General features: G+C 48.0%; 1 protein-coding gene across 2 annotated transcripts in view; it reads left to right on the top strand.

Annotated features, from left to right (window-relative positions):
* Positions 1 to 27,120, top strand: part of HTT (huntingtin) — a 1,416,422-nt gene that overhangs the window by 911,133 nt on the left and 478,169 nt on the right. For both annotated transcript variants that reach the window (XM_069203496.1, XM_069203501.1), the window contains one exon: positions 22,052 to 22,190. In XM_069203496.1, the coding sequence (XP_069059597.1) occupies positions 22,052 to 22,190 (139 nt within the window). The remainder of the gene's footprint in view (positions 1 to 22,051; positions 22,191 to 27,120) is intronic.

Here is a 27,120-nt window from a genome sequence, read left to right as displayed (position 1 = left end):
GAGTGCCAGGTGTTGCAGTGGTTGAGGTAGCTGCGTCCAAGGTTGTGGAGGGCCCTGTAGGCATGTACAATTAATTTGAAATTGATCCTCTTCTCCACAGGGAGCCAGTGGAGGTCTCTCAAGCGTCCTGTGATATGTTCTCAGCGGGGGATGTTCAGGACAAGTCTGGCTGAGGCGTTCTGGATTTGTCGTAGCTTTCTCAGGTTCTTCTTGGTGGTTCCGGCATAGAGACCGTTGCCGTAGTCGAGTCTGCTTGTGATCAGGGCGTATGTCATGGTTTTGCGACTATCGATAGCAATTGATCTGAAAATCTTCTTTAGGAGTTGGAGGGTGTGGAAGCAGGTGGAGGCGATGGAATTGACCTGTCTTCTCATGATCACCGCTGAGTCGAGGACGACACCGAGGTTGCGTGCCTGGCCCATGGGGCTCACCAGTAGTCGTCCCAGGATGAAGAGGATGGTCCCAGGGTGAGGATCTCGGTGTTCAGCTTAAGGCAGCTCTCCTTCATCCAGGCGGCGACTGCTTCCATCCCATCTTGGAAGTTCTTCTTGACCGTTGAGGGGTTTTCAGTCAGTGAGATGATCAGCTGGGTGTCATCAGCATAGGAGACGATATTCAGTCCTTAGTTCCTGACGATTGGGGCGAGCGGGTACATGTAGATGTTGAATATTGTGGGGCTCAATGAGGATCCTTGGGGCACTCCACAGCTGATCTCTGTAGGTTCTGTCAGGTGTGGCGGGAGCCTGACTCTCTGCGTTCTCCTTGTCAGAAAGGAATGCATCCATTGAAGGGCCTTGCCGCATATGCGCATATGGGCTTTAGGGCCCATTCTACCAGGGGAAATCTACGACCACGGAGGTGGCTCGGGGAGTCCCCTTTCTGGATATCGCCTGGCAACAACTTGGGGGTCTCTGCACATGTTTGCAAAAAACTACTGCCTGGACAGTCAGGTCCGCAGGGACATGCATTTTGTGCGCTCAGCCCTTGCAGGACTTCATAGTATAGAATATTTGTCCGCAACCCGCCGCCAGGATGGTATGGCTTGGGTATCTATTCAGACTTAAGAAATCTGCAGCTAGAAGTCTCTATCAGATAAACAAGTTACTTAACTTCGGGAAAGACATTATATGGTAGAGACAATATCTAGCTGCATATTCCTTCCAAGTCCATCTATGCCTCCCCACTCTGTGGTTAGATTTCTAGGGCTAGGGTGGATCCCTTTTCAGAGCCCTAGTTTGGAAATACATTTGTCAGTTCACTTCATGGCTCTGCGCTTCTGGCATGGAAAGCCAAGAAAAGTAGCTGACGTCCGGATCCCGGGGTGACGCATATATAGGTGACCGCAACGTCACTTACGGCACTAATGACAGTGATTGGAACAAACCAAAGCCCAACAGCGTGCAGGGGTACTTCCGGATCCAGTCTGTCGGCTGGGAAGTTCAAAGGTAAGGAGTCTGCAGCTAGATATTGTCTCTACCAGATAATGCATTACCAAAGGTAAGTAACTTGTTCATTAAGCATAAAAACAAATATCTTTTTTGTTTTAAAACAGTAGAGGCTGTAACGGCTGTAGCTGAATTTTTTAAAGTGATTCCCCTGAATAGAGGTTTGGAAGTATTTTACTGGACAAAGTGATGCAGAAAGCATTGAACAAATTAGCATTTCCGGATGATCCTTTTGTATACAGTCATCTGCGTGGGTACCCGGCAGTGATCTTTCACTCACTGAATTATAGTCAGTAAGTATATCAAGCATTGCTCGTCCACTTTCCTGCAAAACATTTTTTTTGATAAACAATTTTTTTGAGTCTTATGTCTGTTACATAGCAATTCAACAGTATACTTGGCATTTATCCAGTATTCGTTAATTGCATCATTATAAACAATACTGCTCCCACATAGAACCAACAAAACCATTTGACAGGCAGTTTGTGTTCAGTGTTTAAGCCCTCAAGTCTAGATTTGAATCTCCCCACCACTTGTTCAAAATCTTGTGATACTTGGCTGGGCAGTCACTGGCTAGGTATACCGGCTTCTACTGTAGGGCGCACCAATCTACCCCTCAGCGTCATTGATTAATTGATGAAGGTTCAGAGGATTTCCAATGGGACACTTTGTCCCTCTTAGCTTCCATGATGGCTGTGCCCAGCAAGGCCCGGTCTCATCTCGTGGCTCCCTTAATTACCCACAGTAGCAACATTAGTGGGGAGAGATCTAGCTCCTAACCCAGTACTGTTGAAAGTTCACCACTACTTCCTCCCAGAATCATCGTGTCACGAACTGGCTTCTGGTTGCAGTACCCCCACCCACACTTTTTTCCTGGTTCTTAGATGCAACGTTGACTGACGTGCACTGGGTTCCTGCTAACTAGGTCCCCGGTGCCAGTGTTCCTTCCCTAAAACAAGACACCTGGTCAGTTGATCTCCACGTGACCAGGCCCTTCAGCCCTCTCCAACCGCCCCACCCCTGTAGGTCCGTAGTAAATGGTACCCCTGGTAGCTAGGGCATGGGTACTGAAGAGGGCCCCTCAGAACTGCAGCACAACTTGTGCCACTCTGAAGGGCTCAGCACCAACCTTGTGCAGACTGCCATTGCAGGCTGCGTGACAAAGTGCTCCCAAATTTGAATACATGACATGGCACAGCCTGTGCGCCATGTCCCCTAGCACTTCATGTAATATATGTAAGTCACCCTTGTAGCAGGCCTTCCAGCCCTAAGGCAGGCTGCATTATATTACATTATGAGAGCATATCTGCAAGAGCAGATATGCCCCTGCTATTGTTTTGTCGATTCTCAGACATAGTAAGTGACCAGGAAACCCATTTCAAATATATGTGCTGGACACTGGTAACTATGAGCTCCCCAGCTACATGATGGCTTCACTGTAGATAGGGGTGTTTGGTATCAAACATCTCATATTGGTGAACCCACACTGATGCCAGTTTTGGATTTGCCAATACATGCACCCAAAGGGCACTGTAGAGGTGCCCTCTGAAAACCTACCAGCTTCTCGAGTGTTGACTGACTGGTCCTGACACAACACCAGTCCACAGGTGCACCACCACCACTGACTGTGAGCAGCTATTACTCCCTTTTGGATCGAGCAACTTCAACTCAAATTGACCAAATCAGTGGTTCTCACTGTGTAACTGAGAAAGGTGGAGCTCCAAAAGTTGGCACAGTCCACACCATTCAGAAGGGCTAAGGAGTCGATTGTTAGTATAAGATCATGCTTGTGCCTTCTATCAGAGAGATTCGGGAAAATAAGACATTGGGACTGTTTGAATCACTCTGGGATGAAGAGTTGAACTGGAAGCACCTCATACTGTTATGGGTAGAAAGAATTGAGGCCCTGAAAAAGGTCCTATTGCTCAGTATCCTACAAATATTCGATGTGCTGCCTTTAGATTTTATAAAGAAGTAAATGGAGACATTGGGATGATATCCTCAATTAAATCTTTGGAATTTCTAAAAATACAGTTGCTTTTCTTTGGCCCTCGAAATGTGTCTCATTATTCAGTGTGGGAATACATCTACTTCTACAAGGACTTTTGTTTCAGGGGATTCACATAGAAGTTGAACAATATGGCAACCGAGAGAAGCTGTGAGTGGACCTCACAAGTTACTGCTGTCAACACTAATTTGAATAGAAACACCTGGAAACTGTTAGGAAGCAAACTAAATCTTTACTACATCTTCTACACCAACCGTTGTCAGTCTTTGAGAAGGATTGTATGGCTAACTGCGTCAAACACTGGCAGGAGATCTAAAATATCAATGCTGTTGTGTCCCCCTTATCCAGAATCTCAATGACCTTATCAGGAGCCTCTACAAAAGATATTTGACTCCCGTTTGCCGGGGTATGAGCATTTCATGCCGTTTCAGATAACTGAGAAGCTGTTTAGCCACAGTTCTTTCCAGTGGTTTTCCTAGACCAGTAGTAGGTGTGAGAAATTGTGGTGTTGGTTGACTGGGGTGTGAGCCCTGGTCACGCAGCAGCCCCAACGTCCTTGTAAGAGTGAGGCACAAGCCAACCCTAAATTAATCTGTGTTCGACTGCCTGGGATTTTGGTCACAGAGTAATCAGGTTTAACTTAAATGCAATGTGTAAAGTATTTGTGCAACAGTTCAAACTGTAATAAAGTGAAAACGTCACACAAAAAAGGATCCCATACCAAGTTACAAAAACAGAACTTCTTTTAATAAATAAGAACAAACAGCAAAAATCCAATCAGTAGAATCAGAGCTATTAGTGAAAATAGCTGCAAAAAACAAAAAGCACCAACTGTGGCTATCTGGTTGCGCTGGACCGGCACAAAGTCACAAATTCAGGCCGACCACGATGGAGCTCGGGCTGGCTACAGGGACCCAGTTAGGCCAGCTGAACAATGTATCTAAAATCCTGGTTTGCGGTGCTTTGTGAGGATCCATGTCGTAGATGTGTTGCGCAGCCGAAGCAATTTGTTGTTTCGGAAGGGCTGCAGTGCGACAGCCTGGGTCGTCGTTTAGGCTGCCATGGACAAGGGATGGTAGGGCATGCACCTAGGATGTATTGTGCAGCCGCAGTTCCAATGGGCTGCGATTAGGGTCTTTGCGACGGGTCTAATCCACCTCATCAGTGATGCATTAGTTCTGCTTGGGTTTGTTATGCGCAGCAAAGGCGATATTGGTTCCACTGGATTCCATCGACTGGCAGAACTCCTTCAGCTCACTTCTAAGGGTCCAGGACTGGGTTGGCACCAACTGTCATGGTTGACTCATAGATGTCAGAGTCCATGTGCAGGTGCAAGGCTGTTGGAAGTGTGTTGTGTCTGGCCAACTAGCCCGTGGAGTCACTCTGGGTTCTGGGTTCAAAAGATACAGGCCCAGTCCTTCTTTCCCAGCAAGAGGGCAGCAGGTCAGCACAACAGGGCAGCAGCCCTTCAGAGCAGTAGTCTAGCAGAATGGCCGTCCTTTCAGCAGTACAGCAGCCCTTCTCCCTTACAGGGTATCCAGAGGTCCGGAAGTGTACTGAAGTGGTGGTGTCTGAGGTCCAGTATTTATAACCACTTGTGCCTTTGAAGTGGGAAGATGCTTCTAGAGGCATGCCTTTAAAGTGCACTCTGAGACCTGCCTTCCTGGCCTTGTCTCCAGGCTAATATAGGAGGTATACAGCCCTTTATGTAGAGAAAGGACACAGCCAATTCAAGTGTAAGTGAAGCTGGACCCAGCTTCTCCCTCCCATACTGTCAGTGATGGCCCATTCAGTCACACCTAAGCTCCCCATTGTGTGTGACTGTCTAGGAGTACACAAAGCCCAACTGTCAACCTCACTCTGTCATGTGACCCAGAGATAGGCTACAGACACCTAGCAGCTAAGGCAAGAAAATGCCAGTTTGCTAAAAGTAGCATTTTCATTATTGTAATTTAAATTCCAACTTCACCATAAGTTAGGATTTTTCATTACAATTCCAGAGATACCAAACATGAATTGATCATCTATTCCCATTTTGAAATTACACTTTAAAAATGGAGCAACTCCAATGTTATCCTATGGTAGTGAGCTTGCAGTATTGAAGAATGAATGTAGGAGACTTTCGTTACCAGGATATGTAAAACTTACAAGTACATGTCCAACTTTTTAAATACACTGCACCCTGCCTTCAGGGCCTACCTTACTAGGTGTGACTTATGTGCATTTAGAAGGAAGGTTTGGGCCAGGCAAAAGGTTTACTTTTGCAGGTTGACATGGCAGTTTAAACCTGCACAGGCTGCAGTGGCAGGCCTGAGACATGTTTAAAGTGCTGCTTAGGCGGGTGGCACAATCTGTGCTGCCGGCCCACTAGTAGCTTTTAATTTCCTGGGCCTGGGCATAGATAGTGCCAGTTTACTAGGGACTTACCAATAAATTTAATATGCCAATTGGGTATGGCCCAGTCTGTCACGTTTTAAGGAAAGAGCACAAGGACTTTAGCACTGGTTAGCAGTGGTAAAGTATGCAGAGTCCTAAAGCAAAAAAAAGTCAGCAAAAACAGGAGATCTAAAGACAAAGGGTAGGGGGGGGAACCACACCAAGGATGCCAGGTCTAACAGTAGGGTTATTTGCCCTTAGTTGGCCATGTATGTAGGAGATAAGCCTGATTTTTCTGATGAGTACTACTGTCTGCAGATTAGTGACATAACACATTTCCTCTGGGGTCAGACCTGATCTGAAAAATTGCAATAACTTTCCTGCATCATCAGGTGGCTCTGACCTGACTCTTACAGTATAAAAAAAGAGGTGCCCTTACTGCTAACCTTAGTACGTTTATATGACACTGTGCTTATGAATCATCCTTATCCTCCAAACAAATAGCCCAAGCTCTTTGTGTAACTATTCAGTTATTCAATTGTCTTCATTTTAGCAGACAGTATATTTAGGAAGCTGGCTCTGTATATACTATATCAAAATGAGATATAGTGTGCACAGAGTCCAGGGTTTCCCCAGAGGCTTGGGAGAGAGGCAATAATAGATAATACTAATGCTCTATTTGTGGTTGAGCAGTAGGGCTTAGCAGAGAGTAGTGTTAAGCATTTGTTGTGCACACACAAGCAATACAATAGAAGAAACACACACTCAATGACTTAACTCCAGACCAATAGGATTTTATATAGAAAAATATTTTTTATTAATTTATTTCTAGAACCACAAGATTCAGTTTGCAGCTAAGTACATAAAATGTAAGGTACTTTGCATAGTTATAATCAGAACTTAGAATGGAATCAACAATGTATGCAGTTTTCTTTAAAATGGCAAAAAGATATTTTAAAAGTGGACCCAGTGCAACTTTCAACAGTTCCTGGGGGAAGAAAAGATTGTACAGTTATACAGGTAAGTATTCAACTTACAGTTCCTATCTCTGGGTTTTAGGTAGTCTGTCGATGGGGGTTCAAGTTAACCCCAAACACCCACCACCAGCAACACGGGTCGGTCGGGTGCAGAGGCCAAAGACGCACCAAATTAACGTGGGCTCCTATGGCGACGGGAGTTCTTGGAATTCGGTCAGCCAGGAGGTAAGTACCCGTGATTCGGAGGGCAGACCACTGGGGTTCAAGAGAGCACTGGAGGGGTCCCATGTAGGCACCAAACACACTCCCTCAGCGGCACTAGGGCAGCCCGGTGCACGGTGCAAACAGGGCATCAGGTTTTCAATGCAACTCTGAGGGAACCCAGGGGGTCGCTCAGAGGCTGTAGACGAAGTGTAGGGGGGCTCCTCAAGCAAACCACCGGTTGGACAGGAAGGAGGGCCGCCTGCTGGTCGATGCTGCACTGGGGGTCAGGTTCTCCAAGGCCTGGGGGCTGTGGGTGCAGTGTGTCCTTTAGGCGTTGGATATCTTCGTCCGGAGCTCGCAGTCAGGAAGGGGTCCTCTGGATTCCCTCTGCAGGCGTTGTAGTGGAGGCTTGGAGTGGTCAACCCAGATTGGGCTCTTGCTCCCAAATGCCTGGGGACCCCTTTCTTGCTAGGTGGACCACCTGGACACGGGCCGTGGGTGTCGGGTGCACAGAGGTCAGGACACACGTATCTGAAGTGAGGTGGGAGTCCTTAGTTGTAGGTTTCTTTTGGACAGAGCCGCTGTCCTCAGGAATTCTTGGTCCTTTTGGGTGCAGGGCAGTCCTCTGGAGTTGTCAGAGGTCTCTGGGCCCGCTGGACGCGTCACTGTTCTGTTTGCAGGTTCTTTGAAGCAGGAGACAGGCCGGTAGGGCTGGGGGCCAAAGCATTTGTCGTCTTCTTTCTTCTCTGCCGGGGTTTTCAACTTAGCAGTCCTTTTTCTTCTTGTAGGTCACCAGAAATCTGGTGAGCTGGGTTCAAGGAGCCTTTAAATACAAGATTTATGGGCGTTACAGGGCTCAGAGGGCAGTAGCCAATGGCTACTGTCCTTGAGGTTGGCTACATCCTCCTTTTCTCCACTCCCTTTGGGGAGGAGGGCACATTCCTATCCCTATTGGTCCCTGTCCGCCAAACCAAGATGGAGGGTTCTGCAGGGAGGGGGTCACTTCAGCTCTGGACACATTAGGGGTGGTCCCAGCTGAAGTGTTCACTCCTCCTTGTTTTTCTTAAGTTTCCCGCCGAACTGGCCGTCCAAAGTGGGGACTTTGTCTGGGGGGGCGGGCATCTGTAACACGAGGCCTGAGCCTTTGAGGATCACCGCCAGGTGTTACAGTGTAGGAAAATGGCTCCATGTTGCAGTTACCCCCCAATTTTTGCCTGATATTGATGCTTGCTTGACTGAGAGTGTGCTGGGACCCTGCTAACCAGGCCCCAGCACTAGTGTGTGCTTTCACAAAAAATGTACCTACCATTGTTCCACAGTTGTCACACCCCTGGCACAAAGATGAGTCCCTTGTAAAAGGTACCAGTGGTACCAAGGGCCCTGTGACCAGGGTGGGTCCCCAAGAGCTGCAGCACATGTTGTGCCACCCTAAGGGACCCCTCACCCAACACATGCACACTGCCGTTGCAGATTGTGTGTGTTAGTGGGGAGAAAGGGTCAAAGTCTACATAGCCCCCCTCTCAGGGTACCATGCCCACAAGACACTGCCTGTGGCATAGGTAAGTCACCCTTCTAGCAGGCCGTAAAGCCCTAAGGCAGGGTGCACCATACCACAGGCGAGGGCACAGCTGCATGAGCAATATGCCCCTACAGTGTCTAAGTCCATTCTTAGACATTGTAAGTACAGTGTGGCCATATTAGGTATATGGTCTGGGAGTTGGTCAAAACAAACCCCCTAGTTCCATAATGGTTACACTGAATACTGGGACGTTTTTTATCAAACTTATCAGAATAATAAACCCACACTGATGCCAGTGTTGGATTTATAAAAAAAATGCACACAGATGGCATCTTAGAGATGCCCACTGTATTTTACCCAATCCTTCAGTGCAGGACTGACTGGTCTGTGCCAGCCTGCCAGTGAGAGACGAGTTTCTGACCCCCCTGGGTGAGAGCCTTTGTGCTTTCTGAGGCCAGAAACAAAGCCTGCACTGGGTGGAGGTGCTTCACACCTCCCCCCTGCCGGAACTGTAACACCTAGCAGTGAGCCTCAAAGGCTCAGGCTTCGTGTTACCATGCCCCAGGGCACTCCAGCTAGTGGAGATGCCCGCCCCCCGGACACAGCCCCCACTTTTGGCGGCAAGTCCAGGGAGATAATGAGAAAAACAAGGAGGAGTCACCACCTCAGCCAGGTTCACCCCCAAGTTGACCAGAGCTGAAGTGACCCCATCTTTGGAAAATCCTCTATCTTTTTTTGAAGGATTTAGCCCAGTAATGATAGGGATGTGCTCCCCTTCACAAAGGGAGGGAGCACAAAGGAGATCGTAGCCACCCTCAAGGACAGTAGCCATTGGCTACTGCCCTGTGACCCTAACACACCCCTAACTTTAGTATTTAGGGCTGACCCTGAATCCAGGATTTTAGATTCCTCACGACCTACAAAGAAGAAGGACTGCCTAGCTGACAAACCCTGCAGGGAAAAAGGAAGACAACAACTGCTTTGGCACCAGCCCTACCGAAACCTGCACCAGCGATGCATCCTGCGGGCCCAGCGACCTCTTCCGACTCAGAGTACTGCCCTGCAACTACAAAGGATCAAAAACTCCAGTGGACAGCGGACCTGTCCAACAAAGAAATAAGAAACCTTCTTTAAAGGGACTCCCACCTCATTCCAGAAGTGTGAGACCCCACCACTCTGCACTCAACACCCCTGGCCCGTGTCCAGAGTAACTAACAACCCAGAGAGGATCCCCAGGCGACTTCGATGACTTGTTCACCCTGGGCCGACCTCTCTGCACCCCCATGAGTGGAATCCTGAGGAACCCCTTGACCGCAACAAAGATATCCAACGCCTGGAGAAGCACTGCACCCGCAGCCCGCAGGCCCTTGAAAAACCGACCACCAGTGCAGCAGTGACCAGAAGGCGGCCCTCACCCTTGCTCAGTCGGTGGCTGGCCCGAGAAGCCCCCCTGTGCCTGCCTGCAACGTCTCAGTGACCCCCTGGCCACTTAATTGAATCCTATTACAATCCCACGCCCTGTTTGCCCACTGCACCCGACTGCCCCTGTGCCGCTGAGGGTGTGTTTTGTGTGCCTACTTGGAACCCCCCAGTGCCCCCCTGGTCTGCTCCCCGAGGATGCGGGTACTTACCTGCCAACAGACCGGAGCACCCCCTATCTCCACATACGCCAATGTTATTTGGGCTTCTTATTGACCTCTGCACCTGACAGGCCCTGTGTAGCAGGTGCTCGGTTTTTGGGGTTGACTTGAACCCCCATCGGTGGGCTACCTATACCCCAGAGACTGAACTTGTAAGTGCTTTACCTATCACATTAACCTAACTGTACTTACTTCCCCCAGGAACTGTTGAATTTTGCAGTGCCCACTTTTAAAGGAGTTTATTGCCATTTTATGAAAAACTGTGTACATTACTGGTTTGGTTCAAAGTCGTAACTATACCTATGTAAATTATTTTACATTTAATATACTTACCTGCAATTTGAATCTTGTGGTTCTAAAAATAAATTAAGAAAATACTATTTTTCTATATAAAGACCTATTGGCCTGGAGTCAAGTCATTGAGTGTGTGTTCTCATTTATTGCTGGTGTGTGTACAACAAATGCTTAACACTACCCTCTGATAAGCCTAACTGCTCAACCACACTACCACAAATAGAGCATTAGTGTTATCTATTATTGCCTCTGTCAAGCCTCTTGGGGAACTCCTGGGATCTGTGCACACTATATCGCATTTTGATATAGTATATACAGAGCCAGCTTCCTACACACAGTTCCTGCAGGGGGGAGGTGTGAGGCACTTCCACCTAGAGCAGTCTTTGTTTCTGGCTTAAGAGGGCACAAAGACCCTCACCCCAGGTGGTCAGAAACTCGTCTGCCAGTGGAAGGCTGGCACAGACCAGTCAGTCCTATACTACAGGATTGGGTAAAATACAGTGGGCATCTCTAAAATGCACTCTGTGCATTTTTTAATAAATCCTACAATGGCATCAGTGGGGGTTTATTGTGCTGAGAAGTTTGATACCAAACGTCCCAGTATTCAGTGTAACCATTATGGTGCTGTGGAGTTCGTTTTGACAAACTCCCAGACCATATACTTAATATGGCCACACTGCACTTACAATGTCTAAGAATGGACTTAGACGCTGTAGGGGCATAGTGCTCATGCACCTTTGCCGTCACCTGTGGTATGGTGCACCGTGCCTCAAGGCTGTAAGGCCTTCTAGAGGGGTGACTTACATATGCCACAGGCAGTGTTTTGCGGGAATGGCACCCTGAGGGGGATGCCATGTTCACTTTGCCTTTTACTCCCCACCAACACACAATCTGCAATGGCAGTGTGCATGTATTAGGTGAGGGGTCCTTTAGGGTGGCACAACACATGCTGCAGCCCTTAGGGATCATCAATGGTCACAGGGCCCTTAGTACCACTGGTACCTTTTACAAGGGACTTATCTGTGTGCCAGAGGTGTGCCAGTTGTGGAAACAATGGTCCATTTTTAGGGAAAGAACACAGGTGCTGGGGCCTGGTTAGCAGGATCCCAGCACACACTGTCAAGTCAGCATCAATATCAGGCAATAAGTATGGGGGTACCTGCAACAAGTGTCAAGTTTCCCACAGTACATCATCATTTCCTTTATATCAAAAGTGTGCACAATGTGCCCCCAGCAAACAATGATACTACATTGTGGGTGCATAACACCATAGTGAACAAGTGTGTGTATATCTATTTGTCTTTCAAAGTGTGTAAGGAAATGCCACCTTGGCATGGATACCCCATGCCTTTTTGCCTTTTGGTGATGCCAAGTTATGATTGAAAGTGTGCTGGGACCCTGCTAACCAGGCCCCAGCACCAGTGTTCTTTCCCTAAACTGTACCTTTGTTTCCACAATTGGCACAGCCCTGGCACTCAGATAAGTCCCTTGTAAATGCCACCCCTGGTACCAAGGGCCCTGATGCCAGGGAAGGTCTCCAAGGGCTGCAGCCTGTCTTATGCCACCCTGGGGACCCCCCCACTCACCACATGCCCACTGCCTTACAGCTTGTGTGTGCTGGTGGGGAGAAAATGACTAAGTCGACATGGCACTCCCCGCAGAGTGCCATGCCAACCTCACACTGCCTGTGGCATAAGTAAGTCACCCCTCTAGCAGGCCTCACAGCCCTAAGGCAGGGTGCATTACACCACAGGTGAGGGCATATGTGCATGAGCACTATGCCCCTACAGTGTCTAAGCAAAACCTTAGACATTGTAAGTGCAGGGTAGCCATAAGAGTAAATGATCTGGGAGTTTATCAAACACGAACTCCACAGTTCCATAATGGCTACACTGAAATCTGGGGAGTTTGGTATCAAACTTCTCAGCACAATAAATGCACACTGATGCCAGTGTGGAATTTATTGTAAAATGCACCCAGAGGGCATCTTAGAGATGCCCCCTGAATACCAATCCGACTTCTAGTGTGGGGCTGACCAGTTTCTGCCAGCCTGCCTCAACCAGACAAGTTTCTTGCCACATGGTGAGAGTGCCTTTGTCACTCTGAGACCTGGAACGAAGCCTGTACTGGGAGGAGGTGCTTCTCACCTCCCCCTGCAGGAACAGACACCACAGGGAGGACTCCCAGTCGACTGCGACCTCGTGAGTAGCCCGAGACGCGCCCCCCCCCCCTCACCCCCCCCCCCAGGCTCCCAACAGCGACGCATGCAGAGAAAATCCAGAGGCTCCCCCTGACCGCGACTGCCTGTAACAAGGAACCCGACGCCTGGACCAAGCACTGCACCCACAGCCCCCAGGACCAGAAGGAACCGAACCTCAGTGCAGGCGTGACCCCCAGGCGTCCCTCTGCCCAGTCGGTGGCTGGCCCGAGAAGCCACCCCCTGTGCCCTGCCTACACCGCTAGAGTGACCCCCCCAGTCCCTCCATTGAATCCAATACAAAACCCGATGCCTGCTTTGCACACTGCATCCGGCAGCCCCTGTGCCGCTGAGGGTGTGTTTTGTGTGCCTACTTGTGTCCCCCCCAGTGCTCTACAAAACCCCTCTGGTCTGTCCTCCGAGGAGGGTACTTACCTGCTGCCAGACTGGAACCGGAGCACCACTGTTCTCCATAGGCGCCTATGTGTTTTGGGCACCTCTTTGACCTCTGCACCTGACCGGCCCTGAGCTGCTGGTGTGGTAACTTTGGGGTTGCCTTGAACCCCCAATGGTGGGCTGCCTATGCCCAGGAACTGAGACTTGTACGTGTCTTACTTACCTCACAAACTAACTATTACTTACCTCCCCCAGGAACTGTTGATTTTTGCACTGTCTACTTTTAAAATAGCTTGTTGCCATTTTAACAAAAACTGTATATGTTATTGCTGTAATTCAAAGTTCCTAACTTACCTGTGTGGTCTACCTTGTATTTTATGTATTTACTTCAAATCTTGAACTTGTGGATCTAAAAATAAATTAAGAAAATATATTTTTCTATATAAAAACCTATTGGCCTGGAATTGTCTTTGAGTGTGTGTTCCTCATTTATTGCCTGTGTGTGTACAACAAATGCTTAACACTACCCTCTGATAAGCCTACTGCTTGACCACACTACCACAAAATAGAGCATTAGAATTATCTCTTTTTGCCACTATCTTACCTCTAAGGGGAACCCTTGGACTCTGTGCATGCTATTTCTTACTTTGAAATAGTATATACAGAGCCAACTTCCTACATATGCCATCTAGCATGTGTCACTAGAAGAATGCAGGAGGCCTTGAGGCCCAGCAGCCTCAGAGTCAGTCTCCCCGAAACCCAAGATAGAGGCTGAAATATCAGAATCGTGGCCTGAATGTGGCACATTTACAGTGAACCCCAGTGTGTGCAGGAGGATTGCCGTAGTCTGAAGGTGGGAGATGACTTTCTGAAGTGAGTCTGCCTTCAACAGCCAGTAGTCGAGGTAGGGGGAAGACTGAAATCCCCAACATGTGCAGATGAGCTGCAACCACCGCCATCCCTTTTTTTTTGTGAACACCAGAGTGGCGCTGGTAAGGCCGAAGGGGAGCATAGTAAATTGAAAGTGCTTGTGACCTACCACGAATCATAGGTAAGGTTGGGCAGGCAGGATGGGAATATGGAAATAAGCATCCTGCAAGTCCAATGCTACCATCCAGTCTCCTGGGTCCAAGGCAGACAGGACCTGAGCCAGACCAAAAACGTCACCAAAAAACTCGACAAAAGTCAAAGTTGGTCCAAAATTGACCTATGGTAGCTCTCTCCGGATCATCGCATGGCGTGGAAAGAAAAGAACTGACATCACTGCGCTGATGCAGCGAATATGTACTACTTCCGACATCATCATGGTGACTACAACACCAACTATGCCCGCAGAGTCGACCAACGCCGCCTAACGACAGGCAAGGGTATTGCTAGAAGAAAAGAATCTTCTGATCCAGTCTGGCGCATCGGGGAAAATTCTAAGGTAAGGAATCTGCAAGTAGAACTCTCCAGCAGATCTGGAAAATAAAGGTGATTTGTGGAGGCCTAGAAATATGACACTCTTGACTCCTCAGGGAAGTCGTGGTCAACAAATCATACCCCTTTCTCTCAGCTACACAAAGTCTCATACATGCGAAGGCAGACAGTGAGATGCAAGATAAGTTTCAATGTATTTATTGAAGCGACTGCACTCTATGATAAAAAGCATGAACAACAAATGTCAGGAGGATGAAACATAATAGAATGATGGTTGTGAACATTAGTGTGAAACATATAAACAATCAAAACATCCTGACATATTAATAATTCCTACTTATACCCTAATGTCTAACATGAGAGCGTAGCAGTGTTAGCCCCTCTGCCCGTCCTGGTCTGTAGAAAGGGCCCCAACCCTAAACGTGGAATAAGGCAAGGGTCTGCCTGTTGTTCTGCAGGCAGTCCTCCAGGCTGGCTGGAAAGACAAGGCCAGATTGGTGAAGTGGTCACAGTATAAGATGGAGCTGGATGGAGTGCCCTTTACCCTTCTTAAGCCTATGTGGTGTTTATATAATAAAATGTGTTGTGTTCTGAGAAGAGGTCTGACGTGATAGTATGTCAATGGTTGGAAGGCTGACTTCGTAACTCCTAAAGCGGCAATACTAGGTACACTATTGTATATAAATATGACAGCCTTGGGCAGGCCACAGAGTGAAATGTGTGCAAGGGACAGATAAATGTAAAACGCAAACAAGTATGTTTTCTAAGAAAGGCAACTGATAAAATATAAAAACAACAGACTAAAAGGAAGCTGTGCTAAAATATCAAAAAAATTAATAAAAATGAAGAAAATGTGTACATGTCTTAAAGGCACAGGCTATGTACCTAAGAGCTAAAATATGGTGTCCAAACTAGGTGCTAAAAGGAACCCACAATACAGCCTCCTCTTCTTTGAGGACATATTGCAGCAGCATGGCTTCACCAGGTCCCAGGCTTGGCCCTGGCTTTGAGAATACACAATACAAAACAGGTTCCTTCTTGTTGCTGGTATAAATCTCTATGAGTTGGTGCACATTCACAGCCCACCTGCATGAACACAGCTGTGCAGCAACGCTAGGCCACTGCCCAACATTTCTGAAGTAGAGTTAAAAAAAGGGATCCAAATCAGAGTTGAGGGTGGACCTCCCAACTGTACAGCCGGAAACAACACTATCCTGCAGCAACACCCTTCAACCATATCAATGTAATGGAACTGTGGGAAGGCCAACTGGGAAGTTAGCTTGGGAGTTGGAGCCAGACCTGGAGTGGAGAAAGCCTTGATTGGGTAACAAGTTAGTTACCCCCCTGTAACAAATTATCTGGTGGACACCTGGAAAGTTCAAGGTTAGAAATCTGTGGCTAGATGTCTCTATCAGTTGAAATGTTCTTTCTTTCAACAGGGGCTACGAAGATAAAGGCCCAATTTGGGATGGATCTGAACCATTTCAGGACATGATTTCAGGCTACATGAAAAAGAGTGAAGTCTCAGAAGAGGAAGAGTCAACTAAAGGTGGAACGAACCCTATGTACTGCCAAACAACCCTTTCAAATTAGAAACCTTGCAAAGGAAAGCAATTTGGAAACCTCATCAACAGGCACAGAAAATCAGTAAGTGGCATCAGAGTGCCAATGATTTACCACATGGTTTTGTGACCTCACTGGTGAATGAGGAGAGGGATTCATGCTCTGGAGTTCATTTGAACCATTCTCCACAAGGTAGCCCACCGTTGGGGGTTCAGGGCAACCCCAAAGTTACCACACCAGCAGCTCAGGGCCGGTCAGGTGCAGAGGTCAAAGTGGTGCCCAAAACGCATAGGCTTCAATGGAGAAGGTGGTGCCCCGGTTCCAGTCTGCCAGCAGGTAAGTACCCGCGTCTTCGGAGGGCAGACCAGGGGGGTTTTGTAGGGCATGAGGGGGGGCACAAGTCAGCACAAAAAGTACACCCTCAGCGGCACGGGGGCGGCCGGGTGCAGTGTGCAAACAAGCGTCGGGTTCGCAATGTAATCCAATGGGAGACCAAGGGGTCTCTTCAGAGATGCAGGCAGGCAAGGGGGGCTCCTCGGGGTAGCCACCACCTGGGAAAGGGAGAGGGCCACCTGGGGGTCGCTCCTGCACTGGAGGTCGGATCCTTCAGGTCCAGGGGGCTGCGTGTGCAGTGTCCTTACCAGGCGTCGGGTCTTTGAAGCAGGCAGTCACGGTCAGGTGGAGCCTCTGGATTCCCTCTGCAGGCGTCGCTTTGGGGGCTCAGGGGGGTCAACTCTGGCTACTCACGGGCTCGCAGTCGCCGGGGAGTCCTCCCTGTAGTGTTTGTTCTCCACAAGTCGAGCCGCGGGCGTCGGGTGCAGAGTGCAAAGTCTCACACTTCCGGCGGAAACGTGTGTTCTTTCAAAGTTGCTTCTTTGTTGCAAAGATGCTTCTTTCTTGGAGCAGAGCCGCTGTCCTCAGGAGTTCTTGGTCCTTTTAGATGCAGGGTAGTCCTCTGAGGCTTCAGATGTCACTGGAGCCTGTGGAACACGTCGCTGGAGTAGTTCTTTTGAAGTGGGGAGACAGGCCGGGAGAGCTGGGACCAAAGCAGTTGGTGTCTCCGTCTTCTCTGCAGTTTTTTCAGCTCAGCAGTCCTTCTTCGTCTTAGGTTGCAGGAATCTATCTTGCTGGGTTCTGGGAGCCCCTAAATACTCGATTTAGGGGTGTGTTTAGGTCTGGGGAATTAGTAGCCAATGGCTACTAGCCCTGAGGGTGGCTACACCCTCTTTGTGCCTCCTCCCTGAGGGGAGGGGGGCACATCCCTAATCCTATTGGGGGAATCCTCCATCTGCAAGATGGAGGATTTCTAAAAGTCATAGTCACCTCAGCTCAGGACACCTTAGGGGCTGTCCTGACTGGCCAGTGACTCCTCCTTGTTTTTCTCATTATCTCCTCCGGCCTTGCCGCCAAAAGTGGGGCAGTTGTCGGAGGGGGCGGGCAACTCCACTAGCTGGAGTGCCCTGGGGTGCTGTAACAAAGGGGGTGAGCCTTTGAGGCTCACCGCCAGGTGTTACAGTTTCTGCAGGGGGAGGTGAGAAGCACCTCCACCCAGTACAGGCTTTGTTACTAGCCACAGAGTGACAAAGGCACTCTCCCCATGTGGCCAGCAACATGTCTGGTGTGTGGCAGGCTGCTAAAACTAGTCAGCCTACACTGGTAGTCGGTTAAGGTTTCAGGGGGCATCTCTAAGATGCCCTCTGGGGTGTATTTTACAATAAAATGTACACTGGCATCAGTGTGCATTTATTGTGCTGAGAAGTTTGATACCAAACTTCACCGTTTTAAGTGCAGCCATTATGGTGCTGTGGAGTTCGTGCATGACAGACTCCCAGACCATATACTCTTATGGCTACCCTGCACTTACAATGTCTAAGGTTTTTGCTTAGACACTGTAGTGGCATAGTGCTCATGCACTTATGCCCTCAAATATGGTATAGTGCACCCTGCCTTATGGCTGTAAGGCCTGCTAGAGGGGTGACTTATCTATACCTATAGGCAGTGTGAGGTTGGCATGGCACCCTGAGGGGAGTGCCATGTCGACTTAGTCATTTTATCCCCACCAGCACACACAATCTGGCAAGCAGTGTGTCTGTGCTGAGTGAGGGGTCCCCAGGGTGGCATAAGATATGCTGCAGCCCTTAGAGACCTTCCCTGGCATCAGGGCCCTTGGTACCAGGGATACCAGTTACAAGGGACTTACCTGGATGCCAGGGTGTGCCAATTGTGGAAACAAAAGTACAGGTTAGGGAAAGAACACTGGTGCTGGGGCCTGGTTTTGCAGGCCTCAGCACACTTTCAAATCATAACTTGGCATCAGCAAAGGCAAAAGGTCAGGGGGTAACCATGCCAAAGAGGCATTTCCTTACAGCATATGTATGCTCTGCAGTGGGACTTAAAGTTCCAGTGGGCGCAGCATCAGGGAAATCTCTCCAACATGGTCCAGATCTCCGAGGGGACTTCGAAAGACCTGCAGTGGTGGCTTTCAAATCGGCATTAGGTCCATGGCAGATCCTTCCCAAACCATATCTCTTCATAGTGATGTACACGTCACTTCTGGAATGGGGCGGCCACATGGGAGAAGCGGAAATCTCTGGGCTCCTTATTAATCTTCTGGAGCTCCGGGGGATCAGGCTTATGTTGAAAGCATGTGTTCCCTCTCTAAAAGGGTGGAGTTGTGGTACTGCAACAAACAGGGTGGAGTAGGGTCCTGGACCCTTTGTCAGGAGGCGCTGTACTTCAGGACATGGCTGGCACATCAGGACATCACCCTGGTGATCCAACATCTGGCGGGCTCTCTGAACGCCAGAGCAGACAAACTCAGCCGTCAATGCATAGCCAATCACAAATGGCATCTCTGTCCGGAGGTGGCGCAAGGTCTCTTTCAGCAGTGGGGAGAGCCTTGGTTAGATCTGTTTGCCTCCGCAGAGAATACAAAATGTCAGCAGTATTGCGCATTGGAGTTTCCAAGGTGGTGCCACTCACTTGGAGATGCTGTTCGTCTTGAGTGGCACTCTGGCCTCCTATACGCCTTTCCGCCTATACCACATCTGTCCAGAGTTCTCAAGAAGATCCAGAGTGACCGGGCCCAAGTAGTCTTGGTGGCTTCGGACTGGACACGGAGAGTATGGTATCCAGATCTACTGAGCATGGCCCCCAGTCCTCCACTCCGACTGCCCCTTCAGGAGGATCTTCTGATGCAGCAACACGGGACGGTTCTTCACCCACACCTGTGCAATCTCCACCTTCATGCGTGGAGATTGAGCAACATCAGTTGCTGGTTTTGACCTTCCACCCGAAGTCTGTAATGTAATCTTGGCAGCCAGGCGTCCCCCCACCAAAATGGTATACACCTGTTGTTGGCATAAATTTGTGGCATGGTGTACCAACAAATCTGTTGATTCTCCTCTCTGCTCCCCTTTCTGAGGTTCTTTTGTTCATTCTTTCTTTGGCCCAGCAGAGCTCTGCTTTGAGCACCCTTAAGGGCTATATATTGGCTATCTTAGCCTTCCTTAGGTTGCCTTATCAGCCTTCACTCTTTAAGTCTCCTATAGTTAGTATATTCCTTAAGGGCCTCACCCATTTGTTTCCTCCCACTCCATTTATCATGCCTCAGTGGGAACTCAGTCTTGCCCTTATTTAATGTGAGCTCCTTTTGAGCCAATTCACAATTCTCTTATAGCTCCTTACTTTCAAAACTGTTTTTCTTGCTGTCATCACTTCTGCTCGCAGAGTGACTGGGCTTCAGGCTCTATCTTGTAAGCCCCCATTTTTGTCTGTGCACCTTAACAAAGTGGTGTTACACACTAAGGCTTCCTTCCTTCCAAAAGTCGTTAGACACCTTTTCATGTAGGCCAGTCCATCACTTTGCCTATTTTTTTACGCACCTCCACATCCTTCTCATGTGGAGGAGAGACTCCACTGCCTGGATCCAAAAAGAGCGTTGGCATTCTATCTCAATCGTACTAAAGATTTCCGGTTGGATGATCAACTCTTTGTTGGATATGTTGGTGCAAAGAAAGGGAAGGTGGTGCAGAACGTACCATCACACAATGGGTACCTCTTTGCATCAAGATGTGCTACGCTTTGTCAAAGAAGCAACCGCCTGAGGGCTTGCGCGCTCATTTCACTAGAGCAACTCCTGCTTCCACTGTGTTAGCAGGTGGAGTTCCTGTCCAGAATATCTGCCAGGCAGCTATGTGGGCATCCTTGGACACATTTACTAAACATTACTGCCTGAACATTCAGGTCCGTACGGACGGCTACTTTGGTTGTTTGGTCCTGCAGGACTTTCTATGATCTTGGTTCACAGCCCACCTCCAACCATGGCATTGCTTGGGTGTCTATTCTAAGGTAAGGAATCTGCAACTAGAAGTCTCTATCCGATGTACATGTTACTTACCTTCGTAACAATATATCTGGTAGAGACATATTCTAGTTGCAGATTCCTTACCGGCCCACCCATCCTCCCCATTTGCGAACTGATTTCTAGGGACAAGGCTTCCCCGTTCATGGCCTTAGCTCTGATTCACCAATTTCAGTGTTCTTCGCGGCTCTGCGCTTTGGCGTGGAAAGTCGTGAAAAGAAACTTGACATCACTGCGCTGAGGCAGCATCTATGTACTACTCCCGATGTCATCACGGCGACCACGACACCAACAACACCCGCAGAGTCGACTGACGCCACCTAATGACGCGCAAGGGTATTGCTTGAAGAAAAAATCTCCGGATCCAGTCTGAGGCCTGGGGAAAAATTCTAAGGTAAGGAATCTGCAACTAGAATATGTCTCTACCAGATATATTGTTACTGAAGGTAAGTAACATGTACGTTTGGGTGAGGTGCTTATAGCTAGCATCCAGTGTGGGACCAACTCAGTCACGTAGATGCAGTGATGCTGCCGCTCTAAACTCAGCAGTCTTACCCCTCTGGTAGGAGTCCTGCGACAGCTGTGTTACTCAATGTATAGAGGAGCAGGCTCCTAACAAGGAGAATAAACAACAGAATTCACCTTACTGATGCCTGTGTGGATGCTACCTCTGGAAAATGAGCTGTTCTGGACCCACAGGTATTTGTCCGTGCAGTTAGATATACCCATTGAAGTCATAGTTTCTTTAAGACCTTCAAATAGCATCCCAGGGCAGCCACAAGTGGGGCTGTTTTCTCCACATCCTAACCCAATCCGTCTCTGAGTTTGTGGGACTCTTGTGGGCTTTCTCATGCTAAAAAGGTACACAGATCTTTAAGTATTCATGTTAGATCACAATATAGCTTGTTTGCCATGGCTGATCTTCATGATCCCATTTGTGCCATCCTTTTAGCCTTTATGATTCTAGAGTGAGAACAGTGTGTAGAGGCATAGCTGTTGTTAGTGCAGCAGGTGCTGTGACACAGAGGGCATAGGGATATGAAGGGCCTACTGCATTCTAATTATTGCTGGTGCTCACTACCTAAGGAAGTGCATGAGAGTGCCCTGTTGGCTTGAATTTTGCTAAACAAAGCTCCTCATGTGGATTGCTACAATGTTAGCCTAATGCATAAGTGAGCTGTAGACAATATGCACCTCAGAACCAGGCACTGTTGATCCAGCTGGGGTGATCATGAGGACTCACCCTTTCTTTGTCCCCAGGGTTCTGAATTAATTTATACCTCCATTCTTTCCATTTCTAAACATTCCTTGGTCAGAAGCCATTTTACAGCCAAGTTCCTTTATCTGCTTCACAACTCCTGAAAAGGTGCACTTGGATATCTGGTTCTCTGAGTGACAGCACAAATAAAAGTAGTCCCAGTGGTCTTGCACTTACTAGAGGTAAAACATGTGAATATTGTATTTTTTATGTAATCCTTTACTGGTGTTTATTAAAATTCCTAAAATAACCTGTATTTAATATATTACGAATAGATTTAATTGTAATGAAGTGAGATTTTTAATTTTTGTTTGTCATTTCGGAATCATGTATCTTTTTTATTTTAATTCTCCATCAGGTTACCCTTTGCTATTTATGTATTTTTTTTACAGGCACCAAAGACTTTACTCCCTGCTGGACAGGTTTCGTCTCACAGTCGCCCCAGACACCACTAGCCCCCTACCTCTTATTACTTCACACCCACTGGACGGGGAGAATCATACAGCCCTGGAAGCTTTGATTCCAGATAAAGTAAGCAGTGTATGAGTAAAAATATAAAAATATTAACTCAACAGTTGTTTTGCTTTTTATCCCTAGATCTTGCACTTTTCAGGATATTGTAATTTGTACTGTGTACAAGACTCCTATATATATATATAGCTATGTCAGTTGAAGGCTCTGGCCAAAACCTGTCGCCACTTGTGCTGTTCCTGCACTGGAGAAGAACAATGAAATACAATTGAATTGATTGGGAGTCTGCTTGTGCTGCCTGTTCTTTGAACCAGACCAAGACTTTTGTAGCTGAAGTGATAGCTTTTTGAGACATCATTGGCATATGTTCGATGGCATGTGTAGCTGCAGATACACATGCTGTGCATTATCCTGCCATTTAGTGTTGGGCTCGGAGTGTTACAAGTTGTTTTTCTTCGAAGAAGTCTTTTCGAGTCCGAAAGTGAGCTACCGACGACAACACAGAAAACTGTGAGTAAAACTGCCCAGTCCAAGACTCACTCCAAGATCATAAAGGCCAAGGGGATGCCACCGCCAGCAGGCCATGGCTTAACCCATCGAAAACACGTGATCAACCATCGGCACCGAAAAAGGCCTTACAACTGCCGAAGACATCAGACTCCGGTCGAAATTCCGGCTCCGAACGATCTCGGCACTGAGAGTTCGACACACCCATGGTGAAAAAAGTTACCTCGGAACCGAAAAAGACTGTTTCGAAACCTTCGGTACCGAAAAAAGCAGCCTCTGAGCCGAAATTAGGCTCTTGCACGGAAGAGCACGGACTTTCCAGCCAAATGCAAAAACATAGATTTGAGCAGGAAATAAGTATGGGGGAACCAGACCATACCCAAAGGAGGCTGCATATCCAGAAAGAGACTGGTAAAATACAAACTCTTCCTCCAATTAAAATCAAAAGAAAGCTGGCATTTCAGGAGTCATAAATGCAGCCAAAGGCAAAGGTGGCAAGAGATAAAACACCACCACCAAGGTTTCCGCCACAGCCTTCTCCACTACATTCGCCACAGCTGTCCCCGGTAACAACACCCCCAATGCAGTCACCGACACACACAGGGATGACACAGGATGACCCGGATGCATGGGACTTATATGATGCATCGGTCTCCGATAACAGCCCCGATTGTTACCCAACAAGGCCGTCACGTCCAGAGGACAGCACTGTATGTATACAGGTACTATCAAGGGCAGCTACTTTCCACAATGTAGCAATGCATGCGGAGCCAATAGAGGATGATTTCCTATTTAACACCTTGGCATCCACCCACAGCTCCTACCAAAGTCTGCCAATGCTCCCAGGCATGCTCAAGCACGCAAAACAGGTCTTCCAGGACCCAGTGAAAGGCAGAGCTATCACGCCTAGGGTGGAGAAAAAATACAAACCTCCCCTAATGGGCCCTGTGTTTATAACACAGCAACTGATTCGGTGGTCGTGGGAGCAGCAAGAAAGAGGGCAAACTCCCAATCATCAGGAGACGCACCACCGCCTGACAAGGAAAGTCGGAAGTACGATGCTGCGGGCAAACAAGTGGCAGCACAGGCAGCCAATCAGTGGCGGATTGCCAACTCACAAGCTCTACTGGCTCACTACGACAGGGCACACTGGGACGAGATGTAACACATTATACAGCACTTGCCCAAGGAACACCAGAAACGTGCCCAACAGGTTGTTGGAGAAGGGCAAGCAATTTCCAACAACCAGATAAGGTCTGCATTGGACTCGGCAGACACAGCGGCACGGACAGTCAACACTGCGGTAACCATTCGCAAGCATGCATGGTTACGGAGGTCAGGTTTTAAACCGGAAATCCAGCAAGCTGTGTTAAATATGCTGTTTAACCAGGAACAATTGTTTGGGCCGGAGGTGGACACGGCAATTGAAAAACTAAAAAAGGACACAGACACGGCCAAAGCCATGGGCGCGCTCTACTCCCCACAAAGCAGAGGCACTTTTAGAAAGCCACAATTCAGAGGGGGATTTTGTACTCAAACACCAGAGCCTTCCACCACGCAAGCCAGACCCACCTATCAGGGGCAGTACCAGAGAGGAGGGCTTCGAGGCTCATACAGGGGTGGACAATTCCCAAGAGCAAGGGGAAAATTCCAAAGCCCAGAACAGGTCAAGCCAAACAGTGACTTCAATGTCACAAACCCCCAACACTTAACACCAGTGGGGGGGAGACTTACTGCATACTACAAAAACTGGATAAACATAACTACGGACGCATGGGTCCTAGCCATTATCCAACATGGTTATTGCATAGAATTCATAAATTTCCCACCAGATGTGCCCCCAAAAGCACACAATATGTCCAAACAAAACTTAGACCTGTTACAACTAGAAGTCCAAGCATTGTTACAAAAACAAGCAATAGAATTAGTACCCGACCATCAAAAAGGAACAGGTGTCTACTCCCTATAATTCCAAAGAAAGACAAAACGTTGAGGCCCATATTAGACCTCAGAACGCTGAATCTCTACATCAGATCAGATCACTTCCACATGGTAACACTTCAAGACGTTATTCCCTTGCTCAAAAAACAGGACTACATGTCAACGTTAGATCTCAAGGATGCACATGTTCACATACCCATACATCCTTCGCACAGGAAATACTTAAGGTTTGTAATCCACGGCGTGCATTATCAATTCAAGGTGTTACCGTTCGGGATAACAACAGCCCCAAGGGTATTCACAAAATGCCTTGCAGTAGTAGCCGCTCATATAAGGAGACAGCACATGCACGTATTCCCATACCCAACGATTGGTTAATAAAAACCAGCACTCAGCAACAGTGTCTTCTTCACACACAATACGTTATAGAAACTCTACACAAACTAGGGTTTTCTATAAATTACCAAAAGTCACATCTACAGCCATCCCAGATACAACAATACTTGGGAGCAACACTCAACACACAAAAGGCGATTGGTACTCCAAGTCCGCAAAGGGTACTAGCGTTCCAAAATATAGCGCTAAGCATGCAGCCAAACCAACACTACCAAGTAAGGTTTGTAATGAAACTTCTAGGCATGATGTCTTCATACATAGCAATTGTCCCAAACGCAAGATTACACATGCGGACCTTACAGCAGTGCCTAGAAAAACAATGGACACAAGCACAGGGTCAACTCCAAGATCTAGTGTTGATAGACCGCCAGACGCACTTCTCGCTTTAATGGTGGAACCCTATAAATTTAAACCAAGGGCGGCCATTCCAAGACCCAGTGCCTCAATACGTTATCACAACAGATGCTTCCATGATGGGGTGGGGAGCACACCTCAACCAGCACAGTATACAGGGACAATGGGACATTCAACAAAAACAACTGCACATAAATCATTTAGAACTGTTGGCAGTGTTTCTAGCATTGAAAGCATTTCAACCACTGATAGCCCACAAACACATTCTTGTCAAAACCGACAATATGACAACAATGTATTACCTCAACAAACAAGGAGGGACACACTCGTCACAACTGTGTCTCTTAGCACAGAAAATTTGGCATTGGGCAATTCACAATCACATTCGCCTAATAGCACAATACATCCCAGGCATTCAAAACCAGTTGGCCGACAATCTCAGACGAGATCACCAACAAACATACAAATGGGAAATTCATCCTCAGATCCTACAGGATTACTTTCTACGCTGGGGAAGGAGGTTCCAGTGGGCACAGCAACAGGGGAATCTCTCTGACAAAGCCCAGATCTTGGAAAGAAAAGCAAAAGTTCGGCAGTAGTGGTTGACAAATCGAGATTGGTTCAGAGGCAGACACCTCCCCCTTCCCCAACCAGATCTCACAGTAATGACAGATGTGTCACTTCTGAGATGGGGCGGCCATCTGGGAGAAGTGGAGATCAGAGGACTGGTCTCCGGCGGAGTCCGGACTCCATTGCAACCTGTTTGGTCTCCGTGCGATCCAACTGTCATTGAAAGCCTTTCCACACTCCATCAGGGAGAGGCTAGTGCAGGTGTTCATGGACAATACCACCTCCATGTGGTACTTCAACAAACAGGGTGGCATGGGGTCATGGACCCTTGTTCAAGAGGCTTTGCCCCTCTTTGTGTGGCTGGAACAGCAGGGCAAATCCCTAGTGGTTCAACATATGGCAGGATCTCTGAACGCCAGAGCAGACAAACTCAGCCAAAAATGCCTACCAGATCACGAATGGCATCTCCAACCAAAGGTTGCAGTGGGGAGAGCCTTGGTTAGATCTGTGTCAGCAGTGCTTGCATGTTGGCGTTTCCCAGGCGGCAATCGCTCAGAGGTGATTTTCATCTGTAGTGGAGCTCAGGCCTCCAGTACGCCTTTCCATCCATACCTCTTCTGCTCAGAGTTCTCAAGAAGATCAACAACGACCAGGCCCAAGCAATCCTTGTGGCTCCGGACTGAGCACAAAGAGCCTGGTATCTAGAGCTGCTGAGCATGTCCATCAGTCCTCCAATCAGACTGCCCTTTTGGGAGGATCTTCTGTTCTGCACTCAGACCTGTCAACTGTACATCTTCTTGCGTGGAGATTGAGTGGCAACAGTTTACAGCTCTTGACATTCCTCCCAAAGTCTGTAACATAATCTTGGCAGCCAGGAGTCCCTCCACTAAAATGGTATTCCCTCTCATTGGAAGAAATTTGTGGCAAGGTGCACAGACAAGTCTGCTGATCCCCTTTCTGTCTCTCTTTCTGAGTTCCTGTTGTTTATCCTTTCCCTGGCCTAGCAGGGCTGTGCTATATGGACTCTTAAAGGTTGTTTGTCTGCTATTTCTCCTTCTTTGTTGTTGCCTGATCAGCCTTCTTTGTTTAAGTCCCCTATTGTGCATAGATTCTTCAAAGGTCTTACACATCTCTTTTCCTCCAACCCCATTCATTATGCCCAATGGGATCTGAATTTGGTTTTGACATTTCTGATGTGCGCTCCTTTTCGAGCCTCTCCACA

This window comes from Pleurodeles waltl, chromosome 1_2 (genome assembly GCF_031143425.1).
Source record: "Pleurodeles waltl isolate 20211129_DDA chromosome 1_2, aPleWal1.hap1.20221129, whole genome shotgun sequence".
Taxonomy (NCBI): domain Eukaryota; kingdom Metazoa; phylum Chordata; class Amphibia; order Caudata; family Salamandridae; genus Pleurodeles; species Pleurodeles waltl.
The sequence above is the reverse complement of the archived record's forward strand: the minus strand, read 5'-3'. Positions and strand labels throughout refer to the sequence as shown.